The sequence below is a fragment of the Mauremys mutica genome, chromosome 12 (assembly GCF_020497125.1).
Source record: "Mauremys mutica isolate MM-2020 ecotype Southern chromosome 12, ASM2049712v1, whole genome shotgun sequence".
In the NCBI taxonomy this organism is placed as follows: domain Eukaryota; kingdom Metazoa; phylum Chordata; order Testudines; family Geoemydidae; genus Mauremys; species Mauremys mutica.
In genome coordinates this window covers 80,043,537-80,066,425 of record NC_059083.1, presented here as the reverse complement: position 1 = coordinate 80,066,425, position 22,889 = coordinate 80,043,537, and the positions used below count along the sequence as shown (strand labels likewise).

At 59.6% G+C, this 22,889-nt stretch overlaps 1 protein-coding gene across 3 annotated transcripts; it reads right to left on the bottom strand.

Annotated features, from left to right (window-relative positions):
• Window positions 1-1,674: 1,674 nt before the first annotated feature.
• Window positions 1,675-21,608, bottom strand: GPR142 (G protein-coupled receptor 142). 3 transcript variants are annotated; one of them, XM_044983200.1, is made up of 4 exons: window positions 20,410-21,608; window positions 19,500-19,750; window positions 7,081-7,238; window positions 1,675-3,500 (listed from the first exon to the last, which is right to left on the bottom strand). In XM_044983200.1, exons 3-4 carry the CDS (start codon window positions 7,220-7,222, stop codon window positions 2,635-2,637), a joined length of 1,008 nt encoding a protein of 335 aa, XP_044839135.1. In that variant the 5' UTR covers window positions 7,223-7,238; window positions 19,500-19,750; window positions 20,410-21,608; the 3' UTR covers window positions 1,675-2,634. The 3 variants fall into 3 exon arrangements, with proteins under 3 accessions (XP_044839135.1, XP_044839136.1, XP_044839137.1); XM_044983201.1 differs by having other exon boundaries at window positions 19,500-20,681; window positions 21,030-21,608; XM_044983202.1 differs by lacking the exons at window positions 19,500-19,750; window positions 20,410-21,608 and adding an exon at window positions 12,375-12,582.
• Between the last annotated feature and the right edge of the window lie 1,281 nt (window positions 21,609-22,889).

The window sequence follows — 22,889 nt, the reverse complement described above, 5'->3', positions numbered from 1 at the left end:
GTGGGGGGTTATGGTGGCAGGACCGGATCCTCAAGCTTGGTGCACGGGGGTGCTGAGCTCTTCTGAAAATCAGGCCCTGTGGGTGGATCCAGGCACCTGGGCTCCCTCCTGCCTCTGCCCCAGACTCACCACGAGGTAAGTGGGTTGCCAGCTTGTGCCCGCCACTCATTCACGTGTGGAAAGCGCTTGGTGAGGTGCCAGGGAAGCCAAGGGGCAGTTACTCAGCGTGGGGAACCTGCCCCAGCCCGCCGGCCATTGGCCCAGCTGCCAAGCCCTGCTGAGGAATGAATGATAAAGGCACCTGATGGTTCAATCCCAAACTATGCCCAGGGGAGTGCTGCACCCAGCACTGCCAGGCAGCCCCCTCTGGGGTGGCGCGTGGCTGCTGTTTATCTGCCATGCCCAGGCGGTGGCAATGAAAGGGCCGGTCTGCGGGGCGGTGAAGGGACGGGTTGGGGCTGGGAGAGCAGAGCGCCACGGAGGGTGACACGGGGAGGAACAAGTGACTCATCCGGGCCCGGCTCCAAGGCAGGGGTGGGGGGAGGGAGGGGGGTTCCTGCAAGGAGCTAGTCAGGCCTTGCCCTCCCTCCCGCGTCGCTGGGAGAACTGGTTCATCTGGCTGGGCCGGGGCTGCTGGCTCTCCTGCCCTCTGCTGGCAGCCGGGAGACGGATCGAGCTTTGGTCAGCCCTTCACGCGTTGCCATCAGTGCCTGACTCTGGGGTGACCGGCTGGAGCCCCTCCGGCCTGGGAACTCAGCCCCCCCCGGCCCCCGAGACCAGGCCCGTGCGGTCAGGCCTGGACTCCCCGGCTGGCCGTGGGCTGGTGTAAAAGGCCCAGGCAGTGAGGGGGCGTTGGGCTGGGAGAGGCATTGGGGGGGCTGAGGGGGCTTGAGGCAAACGGCAGAGGAGGAGCCCAGGGCGGAGGAGGGGTCACCCGCTGGCACTGGGAGGAAACAGAAATGTCTGTGGGATCCGGCCGGGGCCCAGCTCTGCCAGGAGCCAGGTGTGTGTACCGGGCAGGGCCCTGGCCAAGGCGACTCTGGGGGAACCTAGTTCCCCCCAACCTGAAACTGCGCTGCTGACGCCCCTCAGTCCTGCCCCGCAGCCCCCGGCTGTCCCAGCCGTGGGTCTGTCCTACCCCCCCGACCCGCCGGCGGCTCACAGTCCCCCCACTGGTGTCAGGCCCCGTGGGACAGGAGAGCGCTTGAGGGGGAACTTGGAAGCGAGGATTTTGGTCTCGTAGGGCAGGGCGACCAGACGGCCCGATTTTATAGGGACAGTCCCGATTTTTGGGGCTTTTTCTTATATAGGCTCCTTTTACCCCCCACCCCCTGTCCTGATTTTTCACACTTGCTGTCTGGTCCCCCTGTCGTAGGGTGACTTGTGAGCGCCAGGGCTGTGCCTGGTGGGTTACTGTAGGGGCTCTCAGGGCTGTATGTGCTGGTATGTTATTGCAGGGTCTCTTGGGCCTGTGCTTTATTATAGGGTCCCTCGTGGGCACTGGGGCAGCCGGATGAGGCTGCGTCATGGAGCCAAGCCTGTGTGTTGCAGACCCCTTCGGGCTGGTTCTGTACAGCCTGGAGTGGGAGGGAGGCCAGACCCCCCCCTCCCAGGACACGGCACCAGGTTGGGAAGAATGAGCTCCAAAGCGAGAATTTTGATCATGACCTGGACGTTTATTGGACTTGCACTGGCAGTGTGAGGCAGGGCCCTCGCCATGGCCCCACTTGGCGCCCAGCTGCGGTGCCTGGTGCTAGTGCCTGGCTTCCCTGGCGGAAGCTTTGATACGCGGCATCACAGACATTTTCAGCCACAGGAACCCGGTAGCTCAGCTGGTCCCAGGGCCCCAGAACATCCAGCAACACCGGTGTCCCGCAGGCAGAGCACCGTGTGCACAGCCCTTTGCTTCAGGAGCAATGGGCAATGACGCAGCAAGAGATTAAATGCCAGAAGCTGCAAATGGCCAGGCGAGCTGTCTGGCCTTGTGGTCAGGGTTCCTGGGTTCCATTCCCGTCTGGGTCACAGCCTTGCCAGGTAACCGGGGGCATGTCCTTCAGTTCCACACCATCTCGGCTTCCCACCCGATAGTCAAACGTCCCTGGGATACGTGGTGGGATGCTAAGGGCTTAGCACCCTCTGCAGCATCCCCAGACACCGGCGTGTCTCCTCCCTCTGGGCCCAGGCATTAAAACAGGCCTCCTCCCAGCCTGACCCTTGCTGAGGGCCCAGACGGACCTCGTGGGAGAGCGGCACTGGGTGGAGCAGCCTAGTGCACTAGGCCTGGCACTTGCTCAGTACGGTGTCATGGGCTCAGGATCGGGCCGGCCTGGTTCCCTTCCGCAGTCAGAACATGAGTTCACAGCAATCACAGATGCCTCAAGTTAGGACATCAGGTCTGAGGGTTCCTGCTCTGTTGGGGCCACTGTACCAGCTGGCATCTTGCCCATACCAGCTAGTGCCAGCTGCCTCCTATCCAGCCAGTACACTGTAACCCACCGCCTTGCCCTGGCTGCTGCACGCCCCATCTCGCCCTCAGCCCAAGCCCCTCGGGGACACGTGGGAATGAGGTAGCCAGGCTGCACATTCCTGTGACTGGGAACCCTTCGAGAGCAGGACCACACCTACTCTGTTGCCCTAAAGGGACACATTCTCCAGGAGCCCCAGCGGTTTCAGAGCCGAGTGCAGAAAGCCCCCGTTGGTGGGCGTGCAGAAGGGGCAGCAGGAGCGGATCACCTCGCCGGCCGTGCGGCGGAAGGTCTTGCTGACGAAGCAGTAGAAGACGTTGTTGACGGTGGTGTTGAGCATGGCAATCATGTTGGCCAGGTTCAGCGCCACGTGCAGCCTCCGGTCCTTGTTGGTGGAGCCCATGTAGAGGTGGAAGAGGATAACGAATGTCCGGGGCGCCCACAGCACAGTGAAGACAGCAGTGACGGTCATCAGCATGGCGATGGTCTTGCCCACGCGCCGGCGGTGCCCGTCCACCCGCTTCCCCCTCTTGAGCTTACAGATGATGACGGAGTTGGTGGCCAGGAAGATGCTGCAGGGAATGAAGTACATGGTGAAGCAGTGAACCCACTTGAGGACCTTGTCCACGGTGGTGGGTGGTTGGGAGTCGTGCCAGATGTCCAGCCACCAGTAGAAGGGGATCCCGGTGGCCAGCGCCGTGCCGAAGACGGCGGCGATGATCTTCCGGGTGCGCTCGGGGTAGGAGAGCATGCGGTAGCGCAGCGGGTGGCACAGCGCCACATAGCGGTCGGCCGTCAGCAGCACGGTCACCCAGATGGAGGCATGGTTGGCTGCAAACTGCAGCACATTGACGGTGTGGATGAAGGCCTGGGGCACCTCGCGGGCCAGGACGGCCATCTGCAGGATGAAGCCCATGAAGACGACGATGACCTGGGTGAGGATGTCGGAGGCGGTCAGAGCCAGCAGGTACCAGTAGGACGATTTCTTTGTCCTGGCAGCCAGGCGGGACAGGGCGACGGCCGTCAGGATGTTAACTGGAACAGGGACAAATCACAGCGAGAAGTTGAAGGCGTTTGCCCAGCCCAGAGGGAAGGTCTGAGATCGGCCGGATCTGGGGATGCGCGTGCTCCTAGAGCAAAGCATGGCTCCAGGCAGCATCTGGGGTAACCTGAGCATCTGCCACCCCGTCTCAGAATCTGCAGGGAGATGCCACCTGTGAAGTTACTGCTTGCAAGGCAACCCGGCGCTGAGCTGGAGAGAGGGACCAGCATCCTCCCCTCTCAATCTCGACATTTGCGGCGGGGGCCGGGGAGACTGCCAGCCCCTGCACTGCTATGGGGGGCGTCCTGGGCTGAAATCAAAGTGCCAGGTGCTGGGAATAGGCCGGGGGGAAGCTGCACCTGGGGACGGAGGCTGGGCTGGGCAGCTATAAATACCCCGCGCAGGGCGCAGTTGCTGGGTCAGCCTGAGAGATGCAGATGCCATCTGTCCCTGAAAGCCGCGGCAACTGGGCCTCTGCTCACCCAGGTTTGACGGCCCTGTGGGCAAAGCAAGCCTGGCAGAAATTAGCCAACCTTCGGGGGCCGCCTGCACGGTGCCCCCTCCTGGCAGCCTGCTGTAATTGCAAGCTCAGCTGTGCACAGAGAGTGAAAGTTCAGGTCACCGTAACCTAGGAGAACAAACGTTGCCGTGCAAAGGTGCAAAGGGGAGACACACAGACGGACTTAGTCCACACAGGCCATAACTCCTGCTCCATGAGTTATCCCGCGTCTCCCCTTCTCCCCCAGGGGTCTGTTCCTCCCTCCCCCCTGATCTCTTCCCTTAACCTCTCTCTCCTTTTTCCTTCTGTCTGAGGAGTGTCTGGCTTAGCCAGCCACCACAGTGTATTTTGCAACAGTGCTGCGAGCCTGTGACCAGAAAGGCAGCGAAATGCAAGGTCCTAAACAGCCTGTCGCTGGTACACGTTTGCCAGGTCTCAGGGTGGCTGATCAGATCGTGGGCTGGGCCTGGGGTTTCCCAGCAGCGAGGATGCAAGTGAGAGTTAACAGCAGAGACTGAAGCTGCATTTTCTCTCATCGCTGTTCTTCTCTCTCCCCTTTTGTGGGTCTTTGTCTTGTTTTGTCCTCTAGGAAGCGGGATGGGACTTTAACAGCAGCGCCAGCTCCAGCCCCCCTCGACTAAAGCCATCCCTTTCCCCAAAGACGGTTATCACCGTCTTAACACCATCCAAGAGACGGTCAGACAAGGGGGGGCTTTGTAAAACCTCCCTCCAGCTACAGGGAAAGGGAACAAGGGCTGCTGTCAGCCTGAAAGCTTTACTCAACCCGTTATATTCCAAAGGCTCTCACTGGGTTTCTGTCCCGTTACTACCAGGCGAGAAGGCCGTTGAATGGTGTGTTTGCCATGGTGCTAAACGGGCTCAGGTCTCGGGTACCAGCCCCCAGACTGGCACTGTTTAATGCTGGACAGTGACTGGGTCATGTTAACACCGACTCTTTGGGCCTGAATAGTCCATCTAAATTCACACACCAGGCCCCAGCCCGGCAGGTCGGGGAGGAGCCACCGGCTTGCTGGGATGTAGCCCCACAGATTTAGGGCCTGGATCCCTCTCTTCCCGAGATCTGCCTGGGGTGGCCCTGTGTTAACAGGCCCTGGGGAGGCACTTTGGGGGGCTCTCGGGGCCTCCTGTCAGCCCAAGCTGGGGATATTGCCTCGGAGCTGGGTGAGAGCTGCCTGCGCCTACCCCTCTGGGGCTCAGTTAAGCTGGTCTCTGCTCAGAGGCTCAGTGACAGGCACGTTCCAGAGACTGACCCTGACCCAGAACCTCCCAACCTGCCCTGGAGATGCCAGCCGCCTCCCGCTGCGTGTGCTCGCTGCTCTCCCCAGTGCCAGGCCATGGTCAGCAGAACAGCTGGCTCCTGCCTGACAGCATCAGGGCTCCCTCCTTCCCCGGGGGCTGGCGCACGCCCATGCCTGCAGTCCTCGTGTGCCTGTGACCCAGGTCATTGCAGCTCCACACGCCCGCGTGCGGGTGTGCTGGGGAAGCCCAGGGAGCAGCTGTGGATGCCGTCAGTGACTGGCATTGGCCTGGCACAGTGGGACAGTGCTGGCAGAGGGCGCTCCGGGTGCAGGACGGAGGGGAGTTTGCAGCATGGGCCTTTCCGACATCCTGCCTGGCCCCATCAGCTCCTCCACCCCGCGAGCTCTGAATTCACCCAGCAGGTGCTAACAGAAACCTACAAGGCTGCGAGTGACCCTGAGGTGGCCCGAGGACGTGATCACCACACACAGACCTTGCGATCCCGGCTCACCACTGAGGCAGCACAGTCAAAAGAGGAGCAGCCTCAGCTACCAGCCCTGCGCCTCTCCTGGCTCTGCACACCCTGGGTGGGGCTATGGGCCTGCGGAAGGAGGCGCAATGTTACCCTGAAATACTCCCCTCACCAGGCCCTAGACGCACTCACTGGAGCTGGGCAGGAGATTTCCAAGGAAACATTTTTTTCATTAGCAAAATGTCAATTCATCACAACAGAGGGGTGTGTGTGTGTGTGTGTGTGTCCCACCATCGCTGGAGGTGAATGTTTTTATAAAGACTCTGAGGTGTCCCAAGGCTCCCCTCCAACATTTTCTACAGCAAGTTTCATTTTTGTATTGGAAAACTGGAGTGAATTTATCCTTTAAAACAGGTTAAAAAAATGAAACAGGTTGAAATGGAAACAAAATATTGCCAAATGATCAGAAGGTTTCGATTGCCCTGACCCTACATCTTGGTTTGCAAAAACGTCCGAGCTTCCAACCTCTCGTCCCATTCTGGGGCGGGGAAAACCCCCAAATGGTGAACTCTCCCAGGCTGGGAAAACCACTTCCCACCCCACTCCGGCAGAACTAGCCTTTGGGGTGCAGCGGGGAGTCATGGCTCAACTGGCCACCGGAGGGTGCCGGGACAGGCCAAACGCAGGGATGGAAATGGCGCCCGTGTCTGCTCTCCGTCCCGGGTACAGCTGTGCCCTCGGGTACAGGCCTGTGGCCTTGTGCCTCTCACAGGAGTTCAGCCCCTCTGAGCGAGGGCAGGATGTGATGCCCACACCCAGCATCCTCCCTGGCTACCCCGCAAAGGGGGCACAATTCTCAATGCCAACCCACCGGCCTGGGTGCCAGGGAGCCCTGGGGAGCCCAGACAGCCTCACACCCTCAGTCGCAGCACCCTCCTCCCCTCCCATGCTCCAGTTTGTGGGCATCCCTCGCTCGGGCTGCCCAGACCCCTGTACTGCCCCGGCCCATCGCTTGTCTCTGCCCCAGCCCGATCCAGACGCACAACCCCCCACTGAGATCAGGGGGCCCAAGCCACTCAGGATGCAGCCCCCGCTAGCTCCAGGGAAGGCCCCCAGCGTAACTCTGGTGCCGTCAGCAGGGCGGAGGTACCCTCTTCGCCCGGCCTTTCTGTGAATCCCCTGGGTTACGCAGCCTCCCGGCGAAACGCACCACAGCCAATCACGTCCTTCCCCCCGGGGGTGAGGTGGTGGCTGTGTCTTGGGCAGCCCCGAATCCCTGGCCCCGGAGCAGCACCCAGCCCGGTGGGGCAAGGGAACCCTCCTTCCCCTGTCCCAGCCTTACCTGGCAGCCCCAGGCCCAGCAGGACGCTGTAGTAAATGACAGGGATGATCCCCTCCATGCAGGGCGACCGCTCCTCCCACTCCAGCGGCTCGGCGTCGCTCACCCGGGCCCCGTCTGTGCTGTTGGGCAGCAGGAGCATCATCCTTCACCATCGGCAGCTGGCAGGGGAAAGTCAAGGGCATCAGAACACGCTGCGGGCTCCCCAACTGCCTCTGCTAAGCGCCAGAGTGCTGGGCTCGAACCCTGCCCCAGGCCAACGCCAGCGTGGGGCATGGGCCAGGCCCCAGCAATGCACCTCACACGGCCAAGCACACCTGGTGTCTCAGGACTGGCGTAGAGGAGTTACATGAGCACGTGTGAGCACCCACGTGTAAGCGCCAAATGCACAATTCATTAGCTGCACGCAGCATATTACAAAGTGGGCATTTCCCAAGCTAGCCCCTGCCAGTGAAGCTTTGCAGTGAAGCGTTGCAGTGATGCTAGCCACTGCCAGTGATGCTTTGAAGCGTTGCAGTGATGCTAGCCACTGCCAGTGATGCTTTGCAGTGAAGCGTTGCAGTGATGCTAGCCACTGCCAGTGAAGCAACGACAGCCTGTGGTTATTTTCAGCCTCATCTCGCGGGCCAGGAGTATTTGCAGTGGGCGATCTGAGGCGGCGCCAGCACAGAGCGAGGTGGCTTATCGCGGCCCCGACTGGAAGACGCCAGGGCCCAGGCCATGGGTCAGTGTCAGCGTTGCTGTTAGTCACTCGAGTTACAAATGGTCGGGCCCCGGGTCGGTCTTGCAAGGCGCAGGGCGTGGGAGGCAGATCGGGCCCTGCCGCGGAGCAGCTCAGATTGACAGCTGGCTCCCCAGGTGCGAGGCCGGGACTGAGCCCTGGTGGGCCCGGTTTGGCCACAAAACCACGGCACTTTCGCGATTGGCTGAAACGGGGGATTTTCTAAGCCAATCAGAAGGTAGCCCTGGGGTAAGGGACAGGTAAGTATCTGTCATTACTACAATCAGGGTGAGCTGCTTTCGGATTGGCTGGCGGGGTCACCCCGCCCCCCCCCCCCCGCTATGCACCTCCCTTTGTTCTCACTGTAGGGAAGTCTAGTAGCGCAAAGTTAAGGGTGCCCGGCGGGTAGGGTGACTGGACAGCAAGTGTGAAAAATTGGGACGGGGGTGGGAGGTAATAGGAGCCTATATAAGAAAAAGACCCCAAAATTGGGACTGTCCCTATAAAATCAGAACGTCTGGTCACCCTACAGGTAGGATCTGGTGTCCTTCCCGAAGGCCGAGTTCAGCAAATGTCAGCCCTCTCACCCCAGGACGTACAGCGCTACGGCCTGTGCCCAGATAATCCGCCCTCTGCCCTCTTCGAGCGATGCCCCAAGACGCCCACAGCACGACCCCGCGCTCAGCCTTTGCTGATAGTGCCGGGAACAGGGCGCGTGGCCAGTCTGGGATGGAGCCTAGCGCCTTCTCTGTGCGCGTTTTGCGAAGTTCAGGTGAGCTGCACTGCCCAGGGGATCTCTGCACAGCCACGCCCCAGAAATCGCCCCACACCTGGAGGATTTCACAACCCCTTCACAATGCCTTTGGCTTACCCAGCACAAGACCCACACACCAGTGGCATCACACTCACGGGGCTCAGGGCAGGTGCTCAGACCCCCCCAGATTGCCCAATATCACAGCCACAGCTCTGGCAAGCTTCACCACCAAAGTCCTCTACCATTCAAGGCAGCTGCCCACACAGAGTGCCTGCCGCTGGAGAGCATGCAGCTGAGTCCCAGTGGCTCCTGCTAGCTCACAGAGGGAAGGTTGCTGGACCCATTTCTTCACTCTGTGGTTCCTGGTTTTCCGAAGTTTTGCAGAATGGGGCAGGCTGAAAGGACGGGGGATACCACGGGGGGACCTTAATGCGTGAATCTTATTGAATCCAGCCCCAGGTCCCAGCATGTTCCTGTTTGGATAATGGTAGCACCCTGTGGGCCCCAACTGAGAGCAGGGCCCCACTGTGCCAGGTGCTGCACAGCCACAGAGTAAGAGACAGTTCCTGCCCCAAGTTGCTCCCAGCCTAAACAGACAGAAGGCGAGTGAAGGGAGGGGCATTCTGCCCATTTTACAGATAGCAAACCGAGGCCCAGGGAGGTGCACTTGCCTGCCCAAAGGAACCGATGCAGAGCCAGGAATTTAACCCAGTTCTCCTGAGTCCCAGCCCAGTGCTTTATCCACGCAGTCACCCTTCCTTTGTGGGCACAAAGGCAGAACTGATCCCTATTAGCCAGCTCTGTACATACAGGACCCCCGCCCCTGCCTTGCGTGTGTATTAGACACCGTGTGAGGAGCAAAAGTGTAACCACCCCCCCCACCCCGATTCTCAAAACCGGCTGCACTACTGTTTGTCCGAGCTCCCCAGGCCAGACCCCTCCCTGCTGCACAGACGCCGCAGCCCCAGACCTCAATGCCCTGGCGGGATTTAAGAACTGGACGTGGGGAAACAGCAGCCAAATCAGCTCAGATGGGGCCTGTGTGGTGAAAGCCCCTTTTCCCCCAGGCTCCCTAGGATGGGGGTCGGGGGGGGGGAGAGCCAGGCCCAGCACTGGTGGCTCGAAGTTATTGTGGCCCCTCCCAGCGAGCTCTAAGCTCTTCTTTGGCATGTCTTGTGCCCGCTGCACCAGCACTGACTGAGGAGCTGCCCTCGGGCCGCTGAGCCCTCGGGGGCCAGGCCCTGGCACTGGGGTACGGGGCGACCCCCTCCGGTCGTGCGCCTGGCCTGCTGACCGGCGCTGCTGCTGCTGCTGCTGCTGCTGCGCCTGGACAGATGTGTCCTTTCCTCGGGGGCCGTGTGCCCTTGACTCAGCAGGGACCCAGCTGAACAGGGAAGGGGGGAAGCAGCTGCCAGTCCCAGCTTGTCCCCCGGTGCCAGCCTGCGGCCCCCACCCAGCCTGCTTCTGTCCTGGGGGCACTTGAGAGTCGGGTATTTAACTGTGCAGATGCTGCCGGGTTCGGATCCTAGGGCAGGCCGCAAGAAGCATGTCTGCACTCACCTCCCTGGGACTGTCTGTCTGTCCGTCTGCAGGCTGCTTTGTCCCGGGGCTTGGGTGGGGGGACATTTGGCCTCTGAAGCTGTCAGGGATTCACCCTTCAGGGTCTTGCCCTGCCTCCAAAGTGCAGGGAAATGAACAAGCCAGAAGTCGCCAGCGTGTTACAGCGGAGAACCCGTCATGTCAGGAAAACACTTTAGCTGAACCCCAGACTGGAGCATGGCCCCCTGCCGGAAAGGACCCCCAGCAGCTACGTGCCATGGAGAATTCACTGGACATGCCGCACGGCGTGGATCGCAACCCAGACACCAACCCGGGACAGGGAGAATGAAGGTCGGTAGGTCGGTAGATAGATAGATAGACAGAGGGGGTGGATGGGGGAAGGTAGGTAGGTAGATAGATAGATAGATAGAGGGGGTGGCTGGGGATAGATAGATAGATAGAGGGGGTGGATGGGGGTAGATAGATAGATAGATATAAAGCTGATGAGGTGTATGTAGGGACGGATGGATGGACGGACGGACAGATTGCAGGGTAGGTGAGGAAAGAGAAGTAGATAGGGTATGCCAATAAAATCGGTAAATCATATCTGTATAATCCACTGGGCAAACTCCTACCCCGTCCCCACCCAAAGGAGTCCTTTATTGACAAGCCGGTAAAATGGGACCCTCTCCCCTGTCTTTCGGTCCAGCCCGTCCCGCACTGGGCTCTGGCGGGCGGGCTCCGGTCACGTGCCCTGGCCTTGTGTCCAGGGGGCGCATCTCCCCCTCACTCTGCCCCACACTTGCCATCTTGCCCTTTGAGAGCAGCTGCCCTCGGCTGCGGGGTCTCCAGCGCCCGCCAGACGAACCCCCGTGGGCCCCACGCTGGATCCCCGGGCTCTTACCTGGGTGCCCCTCAGCAGCGCCTGTCCTGGGGTCTCTCGCTGGCCTCCTGCCACCCGCACAGCTGTAGTCACTGATCTCTGCCCCCCGAGGGCGCGCCCAAGCACCTCACCCCATGCACCGTCACCAGGGAAGTGTGTGCACGGGCTCCTGGCAGCCAGCCTCCAGCGGGAGCGGCTGGAGGAGATGCAGAGCGTGTGTGGGGGCTGGGCTAATGGAGGCAGGGGAGGGAGCCCCTGGCAGCGGCAGGGCAAGCAGGCTGGGGCCAGAGTAGCCAGGCTTGTCCCTCTGGGCCTGGGATGAAAGTCTCCAAAGGGTGGGCGGGGGGAGAGCCGGCAAAGCCCTGGAAGATGCCAGGGATCAGCCCTGCACTGGTCAGGCTGATGGGCAACAGGACCCCCTAAGCCAAGCCCAGAGCTCAGCTGACCCCCGGGGGGCGATGCTGGTGGGTCGCAGCCAGGCTGCCCAGTCTGTGCCCAGGGGGAGGGGCTGCAGTTCCCAGGGGCGTGGGGAGGACGGTGGGGGATTCTGGCTGCGCTCGGGAATCAATCACCAGGCTGCTGGTTAGGATTGTCGCTTTGGCAGCTCAGAGCAGCGGCCCTGTTCACCTGCCCTCTGGATGGCCCTCCTCCCCCGCTGAACCCCAGGGTGCCCCCGCTGGGTTTGGGGGGGTCACTGGGGCAAAGGGGCACTGGAGGCAGAGGCACTGGAATCCTAGGGTCACCGAAGGGACTGGAGAGGTCATCGAGTGGAGCCTCCCTGCGCTGAGGCAGGACCAAGCGTTTCACCACTGGCAAGGGCCTCCCAGAGCTCACATGCTCCCTCCTCCCTTGGCAAGCTCAGCCAGGGCTCTGGCGCACACTCGTGTGCACCTGTGCAGGTTCACGCCCACCTGCCGGGTGCACTACCCGGCGGGACAGCTCACTGGGCGTGCGGAGCACGTGCCCACTCGCCAGCTCACACTACAGAGAGCTCAGCTGGCACGTGGGACACCCAAACCAGGGTGCCCGGCCCCGCACCGAGCACTCAGGCTGGTAATCGCAGTGCTCAGGTATGGATCCGGGCGCTCCCAGGTGGGCTCCCCAGATTGAAACCTGGGTGCGAGGTGTATTCGTTCCCCGCACACACACACCAATCCCACCTCTGCGTCGACCCAGGTGCTGCACTGCATGCTGTGAGCTGGAGCCTCTGGGGCCAGGAGATCTGATTTAAAACTAATGGCAGCCGCCATCTGCTCCTCACTGAATACAAAGCAGCCCTCGAGCTCCTGCCCGGTCACCAATGCATCCCCCACCACCAAGCCCCACATTGCACAAAAGTGACCCTGCTGTTATGTTGTTCTACATACAAAGAACAACTTTCCCCCTTCGGTCCGACCAACCTCGATTTGTCATTAACCAGCCAACCACGCAAGCACACCCGGAGTGAAGTCGAATGTCCAGAAGAGAGCGCAGCGTGTGTGACTTGCCTGGTACCGTGCTGCGGGAGCCCTGCCAAACATGGCAGCTGGCCCTGCTGACAGACACACGCCTTGGGCATTTCAAGGTGCAACGCAGAGAAAACAACCAGAACAATTACTGCAAATCCTACGCCCCAACCGGGCAGTAAACAAACACCCCCATGCTTCAGATATGCCTCCGGGCGGGCAAGGCCCTCTTTGTAAAACAAGGGATAAAAGAACCTGGTGTATACTACACAAAGGACGTCCGTGTGTGTCCTGAGCCCTGCACAGCGTGTGTGTCCCCGTGTGTGTGTGTACCTGCTGGAAGGCTGAGCCTGCCTAGTGTGTGTGTGTCTGTCTGTCCGTCCGGCCCTGGGAGAGCTGCAGCTGTCACTGTGGCTACTCAGAGTGATAAATCACAGCACTTAGCACCTGCCACTTTCCATCTCTCTCAGTCAGCGCCCTGGCCTTGTGCTCACAACATCCTGCCCAATGCAACCCATCTGCCCTCTCCCCGACCCAGGCTTTCCTCGTATTGGGGGCTGTGCTGCTGTGGTGTGCCCGGACCTGGCTCAGACAGTTGCCAGCCCGAAATGCTTGATGATAAGGTGCAAGAAGCTCCCCACCCAACGGGCACAGTTGGATGGAGGAACCTGCCCATAGCAGAGGTTTCTTCGGAGCCCCCCTAGTTAGCGACGGGCTGATGCCCGGAAGCCTGGCAGGTTGCGGAGCTGTTCTCATGAGCTGTGTAAATAGCTGTGTAAATAGCCAGTCCTTCCTCTGCGTCCTGCTAAGCCCTTCGCTCCAAAATACGTCTTGTGCCGGCAAGTTTCCCAGCCCCGAGATGGAGCCCAGAATGCGCCACCCTGCCAGCAACGAGTCTCCCCTGACACTGTGTTGCCTGTCCCCTGGCTGGGGCGGGTCCCCCTGCTCTGCCCCACAGCCTCTCCAACCCTAAACTGACCCGAGTGACGGTGTCAGCGGGCGGCACTCCTGCCCTGGCACTGCTCACCCCCTGTCCAGCTCACTGGTAATGCCTTAAACCACGTGGGATCTGGCCCAGACCCTCGCTGTTCACCTGGGCCCTCCCTCACAGCATGGCGGTTCAGCCCTGAGTCAGCAAGCCACAAGCTTAGTCCCATCCCCAGGCAGGCCCCCCCGGCTGCCAAGCTGCCCTCAGCCCCGGCTGGACTGTGGCGTTCCAAGGACCACGCCTGGTGCCTGCTGCCCCTCGCCAGCCCTGAGTTTAGCCTGTGCCAACGGACAGCGCCAGCTCGGGCTCGCCAGCCCAGCAGCAGGCTTAGCTGGGCTCCCAGCACCGGGGCTGAGGCTGGCGGGAGCGGGGGAGGTTCGGAGCAGCGCGTTCCCAGCACATTTGCGCTGCTTGGGCCCAGGAAGAAATAGGCTGGTTAATCAGTGGAGGCTTTATTGCCATGCTCTCCATCAATCTCCACCTGCCCATCCCCGGCTGCGCAGACCTGGCCCGGGCACCGAGGGCATTTCATCTCGGCAAGCCAGACCCCGACGCTTGTGTCACTCCTGCCCTTAACAGCTGCAGGCAAACTGGGGAAACGGCAGGCAGGGAGTGTCCAAGATCCTCCCCCAGCCCAGCTCTGCCGGTGCCCCTTAATCCCGACCCGCAGCCCCCCGCTAGTCCAGCCCTGGGCCGCCTGTGAGCAGATTGCCAATCGTGCAGTGATTTTGTGGGGCACATAAACGAGGTCTGGAAAGCCCACTCTTGCTTTTCTCTCTGAGCCGAGATTTGAACCCACAGCTTGAGAGCAGCTTGTGAGCCCGGCTATCCCGCTGCTGGTGTCCACGTGTTTTGTACAGAGTGTGGGGCCCGGAGGTGCACACGGAGCTAACACGGAGCCAACAGGGGGCAGCGCAGCACAGACTCGATTGCTGCAGAGCACAGAGGAAAAGCAACTCCTACAATCCTGACAGCCCCTCAAAGCGTTTTCCTGGGTGCTGGGAGGGGAGGGTGCAGGGTGCAATGGCTAGAGAAGGGAATGGAGCATCAGGACTCCTGGGTTCCAAATCCACTGCTGACTTTGGGGAGCCTTGGGTGTGCCGCTTCCCCTCCGTGTGCCTCAGTTTCACCAGCTGCAAAATGGGGCTAACGCTACGTCCCTACCGTATCTGGGAGCGGGGGAGTGGGGCTGGGAGGGGGACTCATGCTGGCAACTTGCTCTGCAATTATATCAGAGCAAATTAATGCCGCAGCACGGGGGTGATGCTGTCCCTTTCCTACAGCCTGGGTCATTCCCCCGGGGAAGTGCCTTAGATCCCAGCTGGAAACCCAAAGTCTTTGCAACACCAGCCTCCGATTCTGCCCCCAGGCCCAGCACACTGCCCCTCCCCCCACCCACAGTCTCTTCCCCAACAAATTATGTTCGTCTCTGTGTCTGACAGTTTGGTTCTTTACTATAGTTTCAGCCAGTTTGCCCGGTACTGAAGTCAGGCTCACCGGCCTGTAATTGCCGGGATCACCTCTGGAGCCCTTTCAAAAATGTGGCGTCACGTTAGCTACCCTCCAGCCCTCTGGAACAGAAGCTGATTTAAATGATAGGTTACGGAGTACCGTTAGTAGCTCTGCGATTTCCCACTTGAGTTCCCGCAGAACTCGGGTGATACCATCTGGTCCTGGTGACTTATTGCTGTTTAGTTTATCAGTTTGTTCCAGAACCTCCTCTACTGACACCTCAATCTGGGACCGTTCCTCAGATCTGTCACCTAAAAAGACTGGCTCAGGTGTGGGAATCTCCCTCACATCCTCAGCCGTGAAGATGGATGCAAAGAATTCATTTAGTTTCTCCGCAATGGCCTTATCGTCCTTGAATGCTCCCTTAGCATCTCGAAGGTCCAGCGGCCTCACTGGTTGTTTAGAGGCTCCTGCTTCTGATGTACTTTAACATTTTTTTGCTGTTACTTTTGGAGTCTTTGCCTGGCTGTTCTTCAAATTCTTTTTTGGCCTCCTAAATATATTTTTCCACTTCATTTGCCAGAGTCGATGCTCCTGTCTCTTCTCCTCACTAGGATTTAACTTCCACTTTTCGAAGGACGCCTTTTCGCCTCTCACTGATTCTTTTACATGGTTGTTTAGCCACGGTGCCACTTCTTTGGTTCTCTTACTATGTCTTTAATTTGGGGATACATTTAAGTTGAGCCTCGATTATGGCGTTTTTAAGAAGTTTCCACGCAGCTTGCAGGGATTTCACTCTAGGATTTAATTTCTGTTTAACTAACCTCCTCATTTTTGGGTAGTTCCCCTTTCTGACATTAAATGCTACAGTGCTGGGCCGCTGGGGTGTTTTCCCCGCCACAGGGATGTTACATTTAATTATATGATGGTCACTATTACCAAGAGGTCCAGCTAGATTCGCCTCTTGGACCAGCTCCTGTGCTCCACTTAGGACTGAATCAAGACTTGCCTCTCTCCTCTGGACCAGCTGCTCCAAGAAGCAGACATTTAAGGTATCAAGAAACTTTATCTCTGCCTCCTGTCCTGAGGTGACATGGACCCAGTCAACATGGGGAGAGTTGAAATCCCCCATTGTTATTGAGTTTTCCTGTCCTGGGGCTCCCCTCTCCGTCCCCATAGTGCGATCCAGCCCCACAAGTGCTGCAGAGCCAGACAGGCCGGCACGGGGTAAGCCCCCAGCGACTGGCATGCTCTGAAGGATGCAGAATGCAGAGGGGCTCTCAGCTCAGCTCAGCCCAGCCCTGCCCGGCCTGGCCAGGGGGAGGCGAGAGTCCCCACTTGGCTCCTCTCCCCAAGCTCATGCTGGTGCCCCTCGGGGATACTGCTGAGGTCTCCGCTGGGGTAACTTGCCCAATGCACCCCCAGGTGCCCAGTCCCATGGTGGGCACTTGGCTCATTAGACCCCACGGTTGGCAGCGATCCAGCCAGGCTGCCACCCCGCCCCGCAAGCTGTTGTTTTCCAGGCAGGCCGTTAAATGAGCCGTTGGCAAATGCAGCCTGAGCCATTAACCGGCAAAGAGCAGGCGGGGAGCACGGCATCCCCCAGCATCCCCCTGCACTCCCAGGCAATGCAGGAATCCCAGTACGGCCCTGTTTGCGCACCCCCAGCCTCACTCGCTCCGCAGCAGATAGCATGTGTGCCTGGTGCTAACGCCGGCCATCTGGAAGGCCCAGGGTCAGCACAGACCTCACAAGCCTTTTGTCCCCTATCTCTCCGTGCCTGCGTCCCCCGAGGAGGCCGGGCTCTGAGCTCAGCAGATCTGGTGAGGAGATATTTACACAAGCACCTCTCAGCTCAGCCATCAACCCCAATGGCCAGCGCCAGGGGGGGTGCTGCAGGCCTAGAACATATTGCAGCCAGAGCTGGGGAGCTCCTTGCTCACCATGATGGATCCTGCTGGAAATCCAGGGCCAAACCTCTTCTAGGAACCCAGAACCCACACGAGGGGAGTGTCCCATGCTAGCAGCTGGGCCATATAAGGGGATAAGAGTCTACTATAGCTGTCAGCTAGTGGAGCTACTTCTTCAGACCCTGCTGTCAGCTCATTTAGGGTTGGTATACACCCAGCGAGCAGGTACTGCCCAGGAGGCTCCCTTCCCCCAAGCCTCCATCCCCTGCATGGACGCCCTCAAAGGAGAGGGGAGTTCAGTTTCCCGGTCCCATCAGCTCCTCATTCCCAGGCTGCCAAGAGTGAGCCTGGGCTTGCACTGTGGGCAAACGTCCACTAGGAGCCGCTCTGGCCCCACCCAGCAGTTCAAAGGGGAATGGCTCTTTGCCCCTACGGCCCTGGGCAGGATTCGAACCTGCCGCCTACAGGGTCTATAAAGACAATTCTGCTCTTCACAAGGAAGCAGAAGGAAGACGCGAGGGCCAGCTGGGATCTCAGGTCTCCCTTGTGAAACAGTCAGCACAGGGAAATCATGTCTCAGTCTATTAGAATTCTTTGCGGGTATGTGGACAAGGGTGATCCAGGGTACTTGGACTGTCAGAAAGCTCTGGACAAGGTCTCACACGCCAGGCTTTTAAGCAGAGTAGGCAGTCATGGGATAAGAGGGAAGGTCCTCGCGTGGATCAGTGACTGGTTAAAAGACGGGAAACAAAGGGTAGGAATTCATAAATCCTTTGGAAAAGGGGCTAACTAGTGAGGTGCCAAGGTTTGCAGCGGATATAAAATTTCTCAAGCGCGTTAAGTCCCAGGCAGACGGCGAAGAGCTACAAAAGGATCTCACAAGCCCGGGAGACTGGGCACCAAAATGGCAGATGAAATTCAGTGTTGATAGGTGCCAAGTAACTCACATTGGAAAACATCATCCCAGCTCTACATACAAACGGATGGGGGCTAATTTAGCTATTAGCACTCAAGAAAGATCTTGGAGTCATTGTGGGCAGTTCTCTGAAAACCTCCACGCAGTGAGCAGCGGCAGCCAGAACAGCGAACGGAGCATTAGGAACCATTCGGAAAGGGAGACAGGGGGTCCCCGGGAAATGTCTCCGTCAGTTCGTATATCCGGCGTTCAGCAATAGGGGAACGTGCTCTGATTCACGTCAGTCCTGAGCCGCACACCTGTCACTTCACTGTTTGCCTGGCTTTCCTTTGGGCGCTTCCCCCGGGATTCAAGAGGCACTGGGAGGGAGGGGGAGGAGCGGGGATGGGGCGCGCTCGGAGGAGGGGGTGGAACTGGGTGGCAAGAGGTGGGTCGGAGGTAAAAGCAGGGGCAGGAAGAGGCAGGATGGGCCATTATTTCTTATGGGGAAAAATTGTCCGTATCCGTCGCCCTTTCCAGGAACACAAGCCTGACGTATACCGGGGACCCCCTGTAGCTAAGACAGAAAATATCACAATGCCACTGTATAAATCCATGGGACCCCCACCTATTGGATACTGCCTGCAGTTCTGGCCGCCCCATCTCCAAAAAGTATATCAGAATTGGCAAAAGTACAGAGAAGGGCAACAAAAGTGATTAGGGGGATGGAACAGCTTCCAAACGAGGAGAGATTAAAAAGACTGGGACTGTTCAGCTTAGATGACTGAGTATGTTAGAGGTCTGTACACTCCTGACTGGTGTGGAGACAGTGAACAGGGAAGTGTTATTTACCCCTCACATAACACATGAACCAGGGGTCCCTCAATGAAATGAACAGGCCGCAGGTTTAAAACAAACACAAGGCAGTATTTCTTCACACACCACTCAGGCAGCCTGTGGAACGCGTTGCCAGGAGATGTTGTGAAGGCCAGAGGTATAACTGGGTTAAAAAACAAATTCGCTAAGTCCCTCTGTGGCTATTAGCCAAGATGCCCATGCTCTGGGTGTCCCTAAACCTCTGACGGCCAGAAGCTGGGACCAGACGACTGGGGATGGCTCACTCGATAACTGCCCTGTTCTGGTCATTCCCTCTGGGGCACCTGGCATTGGCCATTGTTCGAAGACAGGACACTGGGCTAGATGGGCCATTGCTCTGACCCAGTGTGGCCGTTCTTATGTTCTCCACACCCCCAAACCAAGCAGTGAATTAACCTCCTAGGCCCCACAGCTGCACCCACTTCGGGAAGGGGGTTTCTCCTGCAGTCCTGCTGAAGTGGTGGAAGGTTTTCAGGAACCCGGAGGGGAGCAGGATGCTGTACCGGTGCTGGGGAGGGCTCTCCGGGCGCGGTGACCCTAGGCAGCACACCGGCGCGATTGCTCTGCATTAGCACTTCCAGCTTGTTGACTCAGGGTGCTTATCTCCAGCTGGAGGGGCATTGCTGGAACGTGCTGTTTTGCACGCCTGAGATGGTGAAAGCCACGTGGCAAGCGAGAGCACAGAGCTCACGTACCATGGTGCTGGGTGCAGGACCAAGCCTGGCACTACCCGTGATCCCCATGTGGCCCTGCTCGTGCTCTGGCCCAGCCTGACTGCCAGACCCTGCTGCTCCGCCAGCCGGGCTGGACTCCAGCTTTGCTCAGGGTTGCAGTTGTAGCTCTGGCTTCCCCGCACTGTCCCTGGTGAGCACAGCCCCAGCCTCCGGCTGGCACAGGGAGTGGTGGCAGCTGCCTCCCGGTCCCCCCAACACCTGCCCCGGCAGCACCTGGCCACGTACCTGCTGAGCCCAGGTGGGCATGAGCTGTGGCGCCGAGGTGCCCTCTGCTGGGCAGATGCATGCGCTGCACTCTCATGTTCTGTACGGCTGACCTTGCTAGCCTGCTGCCCGGAACCAGGCCCTGGCTGCAGCCGATTCCCTCCTGTCCTGTGAGTAGCGCTGCCGGATCCGGCCCTGCCGTTGAACTGATTACATCACTGCGTTTCCTTCCAGCCGTGCATCGGCACCGCCACACGCCTCCTGCGCCGTTCCTGTTCAAAGCAAAACGACCCCAGGAGACTATCCCTGGGGCTTCCACTCAAACAGCAGGAACCTCACACACCCGAGCCAGAGGAGCGACCCTGTTAGCTGGCAGCGGTTGTAGGCTTTCATCCCCCTAGGGGACCAGGCACTACGGAAGTTTTGACAGGCCCTGGGCTAGGAGCTGACAATCCATCTTCCCACTGCAGCTTAGCGGGGTCCCCTCCCCGAGCCCCTAGGCAGCCAGCCAGCTACTCAGGGACTATGTCAACATCTGGCAGCCCTGTAGCTAAAGCCTCCACGGATGCCCAGGACTGACAGGCCTTGGGGGGATGGAGCGGGGCTAACGGGGGAATTCACGCTGCCTGCTCTGCAATGGGGCGCTCAGAGGCAGCTGGGGGGACATGGGGCTGTGTCACTCAGAGCAGGAAGATGAGGCCAGCTGCTCACCCCAGCTGCCCGGGCCCCCTCCATCTCCTGCCGTTGGGTCACACCTTTTCATGCAGCCTCACCCTGTGCCCAGAGGCGGGCCCTGCTGTCCAGTGCTGAGGGCCTGTGGGGTTCCCTGGACATACAGACCCCTTGGCATGTTGGAGGCCGGGAGCAGAGGGTCCCCCCGACCGGCAGATGGTGCCGTCGACTCCCTGAGCACCCCAAGACGAGCTCCCACCTGCCTGGCAGAACTTGGAGAGCAGCAGCAGCTCAGGGGCTCCAGCGGGGCTCCTTGTTGAGGCTGGACGAAGCACTGCCGTCCGGGACCGGGCGCTAGCCAGCGTTCAGGGCCCTGCTGCCAGGCTCAGAGCAGGAATCGTGGGCGCAGAATCTGGATTCCCTTCGGCCTGGTGCTGCGAGTGCTCTAAAGGTCTGATTGGCAACTGAGTTAGAGGCGCCGGCGGCTGGGCCTGGGTGGAGGCGGATTTCAGTGGCGAGCCGACGAGCAATCTGTTTAGCGCAAACCGAAACAAGCTGGTCGTGGCCCCAGAGTGAGAGCGGCCAGCCAGGGCTTTGCCCCTTGTCACTAACCGGGCTCCAGATCCCAGCGTTGGCTCAACGGGTGCAGCGTGAGTGCGAGGACGGGGCTGAGTTACCGAATATACCCCGCGCCTGCGAGCAGCACCAGCCACATGCAGCAGAAAGCCTGGCCCAGACTCCCACAACTGTCCCTGCATTTTACACCTAGCGGAGCCCTGCTCCAGTGCAACTCAGCTGAGTCCAGGTGGATTTCCCAGGTGAGTCTGGGGCCCCAGCCCCTGCTGGGCAGCAGTTTCCAAGGCAGCGGAGTTAACTCACCGTCCGTCTGGGGGTCTGTTACGTCCAGGACCCCAAAGGGCGCCCCTCTCAGCGTAAATGCAACAAGGACTCGCGCCTCCAGGGTATCCCAGGGTGCTTTCCCCCTCCCCGCGCTGCACGCTCGGCTGCCTCTGGGGTGGAGCGCAGCACCCGTGGCAACACCCAGTCGCTTTGGACGGGGTCTGGAGAAGAGTAGCAGAGCCGCAGGGTGCCAGCATGGAGCCTGGCCGGAACGCAGGGGGTTCATACACCGCGGGCTCTTTAATGGCCGCGCAGGGTCAGGGACGCCTCCAAAAGTCAGGGCTGGTTGGCACTTGGGGTGGTGAAATCAGGGCAGGCCTGGCACAGCCATTGTGCCTGCTCTGCACGGCAGCCGGGAGGGGAGGGGGCCAGAACAGGCTGGCCAAGGGCTCCATTGTCTTCTGTTACTGATCCGGAGAAACAACTGGCTGGTTGCCAGCGTGGGAGGGGCAGGAAGGGGGGAGCGAGCAGGCAGCGGAGCCAGGCGTGAAGCGCACACCAGCCGGGCAGGGTTTTCACTTCACTTGGCAGCTTCGCACAAAAGCCGCACTGAAGCAGATGCCAGCTCTAATCCCATCAGCCCCGACAGCTACTCGATACATGGGACGGGCTAATCTCCCCCACCGCGGCACCGGCCTGGCCTGGCTGCTCATGAGCGCTGAAGGTCACAGCTGCTGTTCGAGCCGTGCCCTGGGGGAGCGGGGTGCGCGTGTGCGAACCATCGAAGCTGCTGTCTGTCCCCGGCCCCATGTGACTGCCAGCAAAGGCACATTCTGCTGCTCTCGCTGGGCGGGGCCCCTTGAGCCAGGAGGAAGGGTGTCCTTGTGGATAAGGCACCGGGCTAGGCACCTGCTCTCCCATAGACTCCCCGTGTGACCTCGGCCACATCACTGCATCGCACCAGGCCTCAGATCCCCCATCTGTAAAATGGGCAGAATCGTTTGTGTTAAAAACTAGAACGAGGGCACCCATGAACTGGATTAACAGCCGGCAACCTGACAGGGCTCGGAATGTAACTGGGACCAGGGAGTCGCCATGGGGCGCGCGTGGTTCCGGTGGGGTCCCGCAGGGATCGGTTCTTGGCCCTTCACTAGTTAACGTTTTTACCAGTGACCCGGGAGAAAACAGAAACTCATCGCTGGTGAAGTTTGCAGGTGACACAGAAATTGGGGGAGTGGGAAATAAAGCAGAGGCCACATCACTGAGACAGAGCCAGCTGGTATCGCTTGGTAACCTGGGCACAAGCAAACAACGGGTGGTTTAATAAGGAGAATTGTAACTGTAAACATCTAGGAACAGAACACTGGCCATGCTGCCAGGCTGGGGGCTCTGCCCAGGGGAGCAGCGACTGTAAAAGATTTGGGTGGGGGGTGGAATTCAGCCGAACGTGAGCTCCTGGTGCACCACTGGCCAAAAGCACCGATGGGATCGTGGGATGCACAAACGGGAATCTGGAGGAGGAGCAGAGAGGTTATTTCACCGCTGTACTGGGCACTGGTCTGACCGCTGCTGGGATCCTGTGTCCAGTCCTGGTGCCACGATTCAAGAGGGATGTGGATAAATCGGAGACGGGTCAGAGAAGAGCCACGAGAATGATCAGAGGGTTGGAAAACCTGCCTTGTAGTGACGGACTCAAGGAGCTCAGTCTATTTAGCGTAACACAGAGATGGTTCGGGGGGACTGGATCCCAGTCTGGAAGCACCGACCTGGGGAACTTTGATAACGGGCTCTTCAGTCTAGCAGAGGAAGGTCTCACTCCAGCCACCAGCTGGACGCTGAAGCTAGACACAGTCAGCCTGGGAATAAGGTGGAACATTTTGAACACTGAGGGTAACTAAC

Bases quoted from the DNA above. Each gene is read 5' to 3' on its own strand.
- GPR142 (XM_044983200.1), bottom strand. From the start codon at position 7,222: ATGATGCTCCTGCTGCCCAACAGCACAGACGGGGCCCGGGTGAGCGAC. The intron at 3,501-7,080 runs GTAAGGCTGGGA...TCCCTGTTCCAG, and splicing joins GCTGGGCCTGGGGCTGCCAG to TTAACATCCTGACGGCCGTC.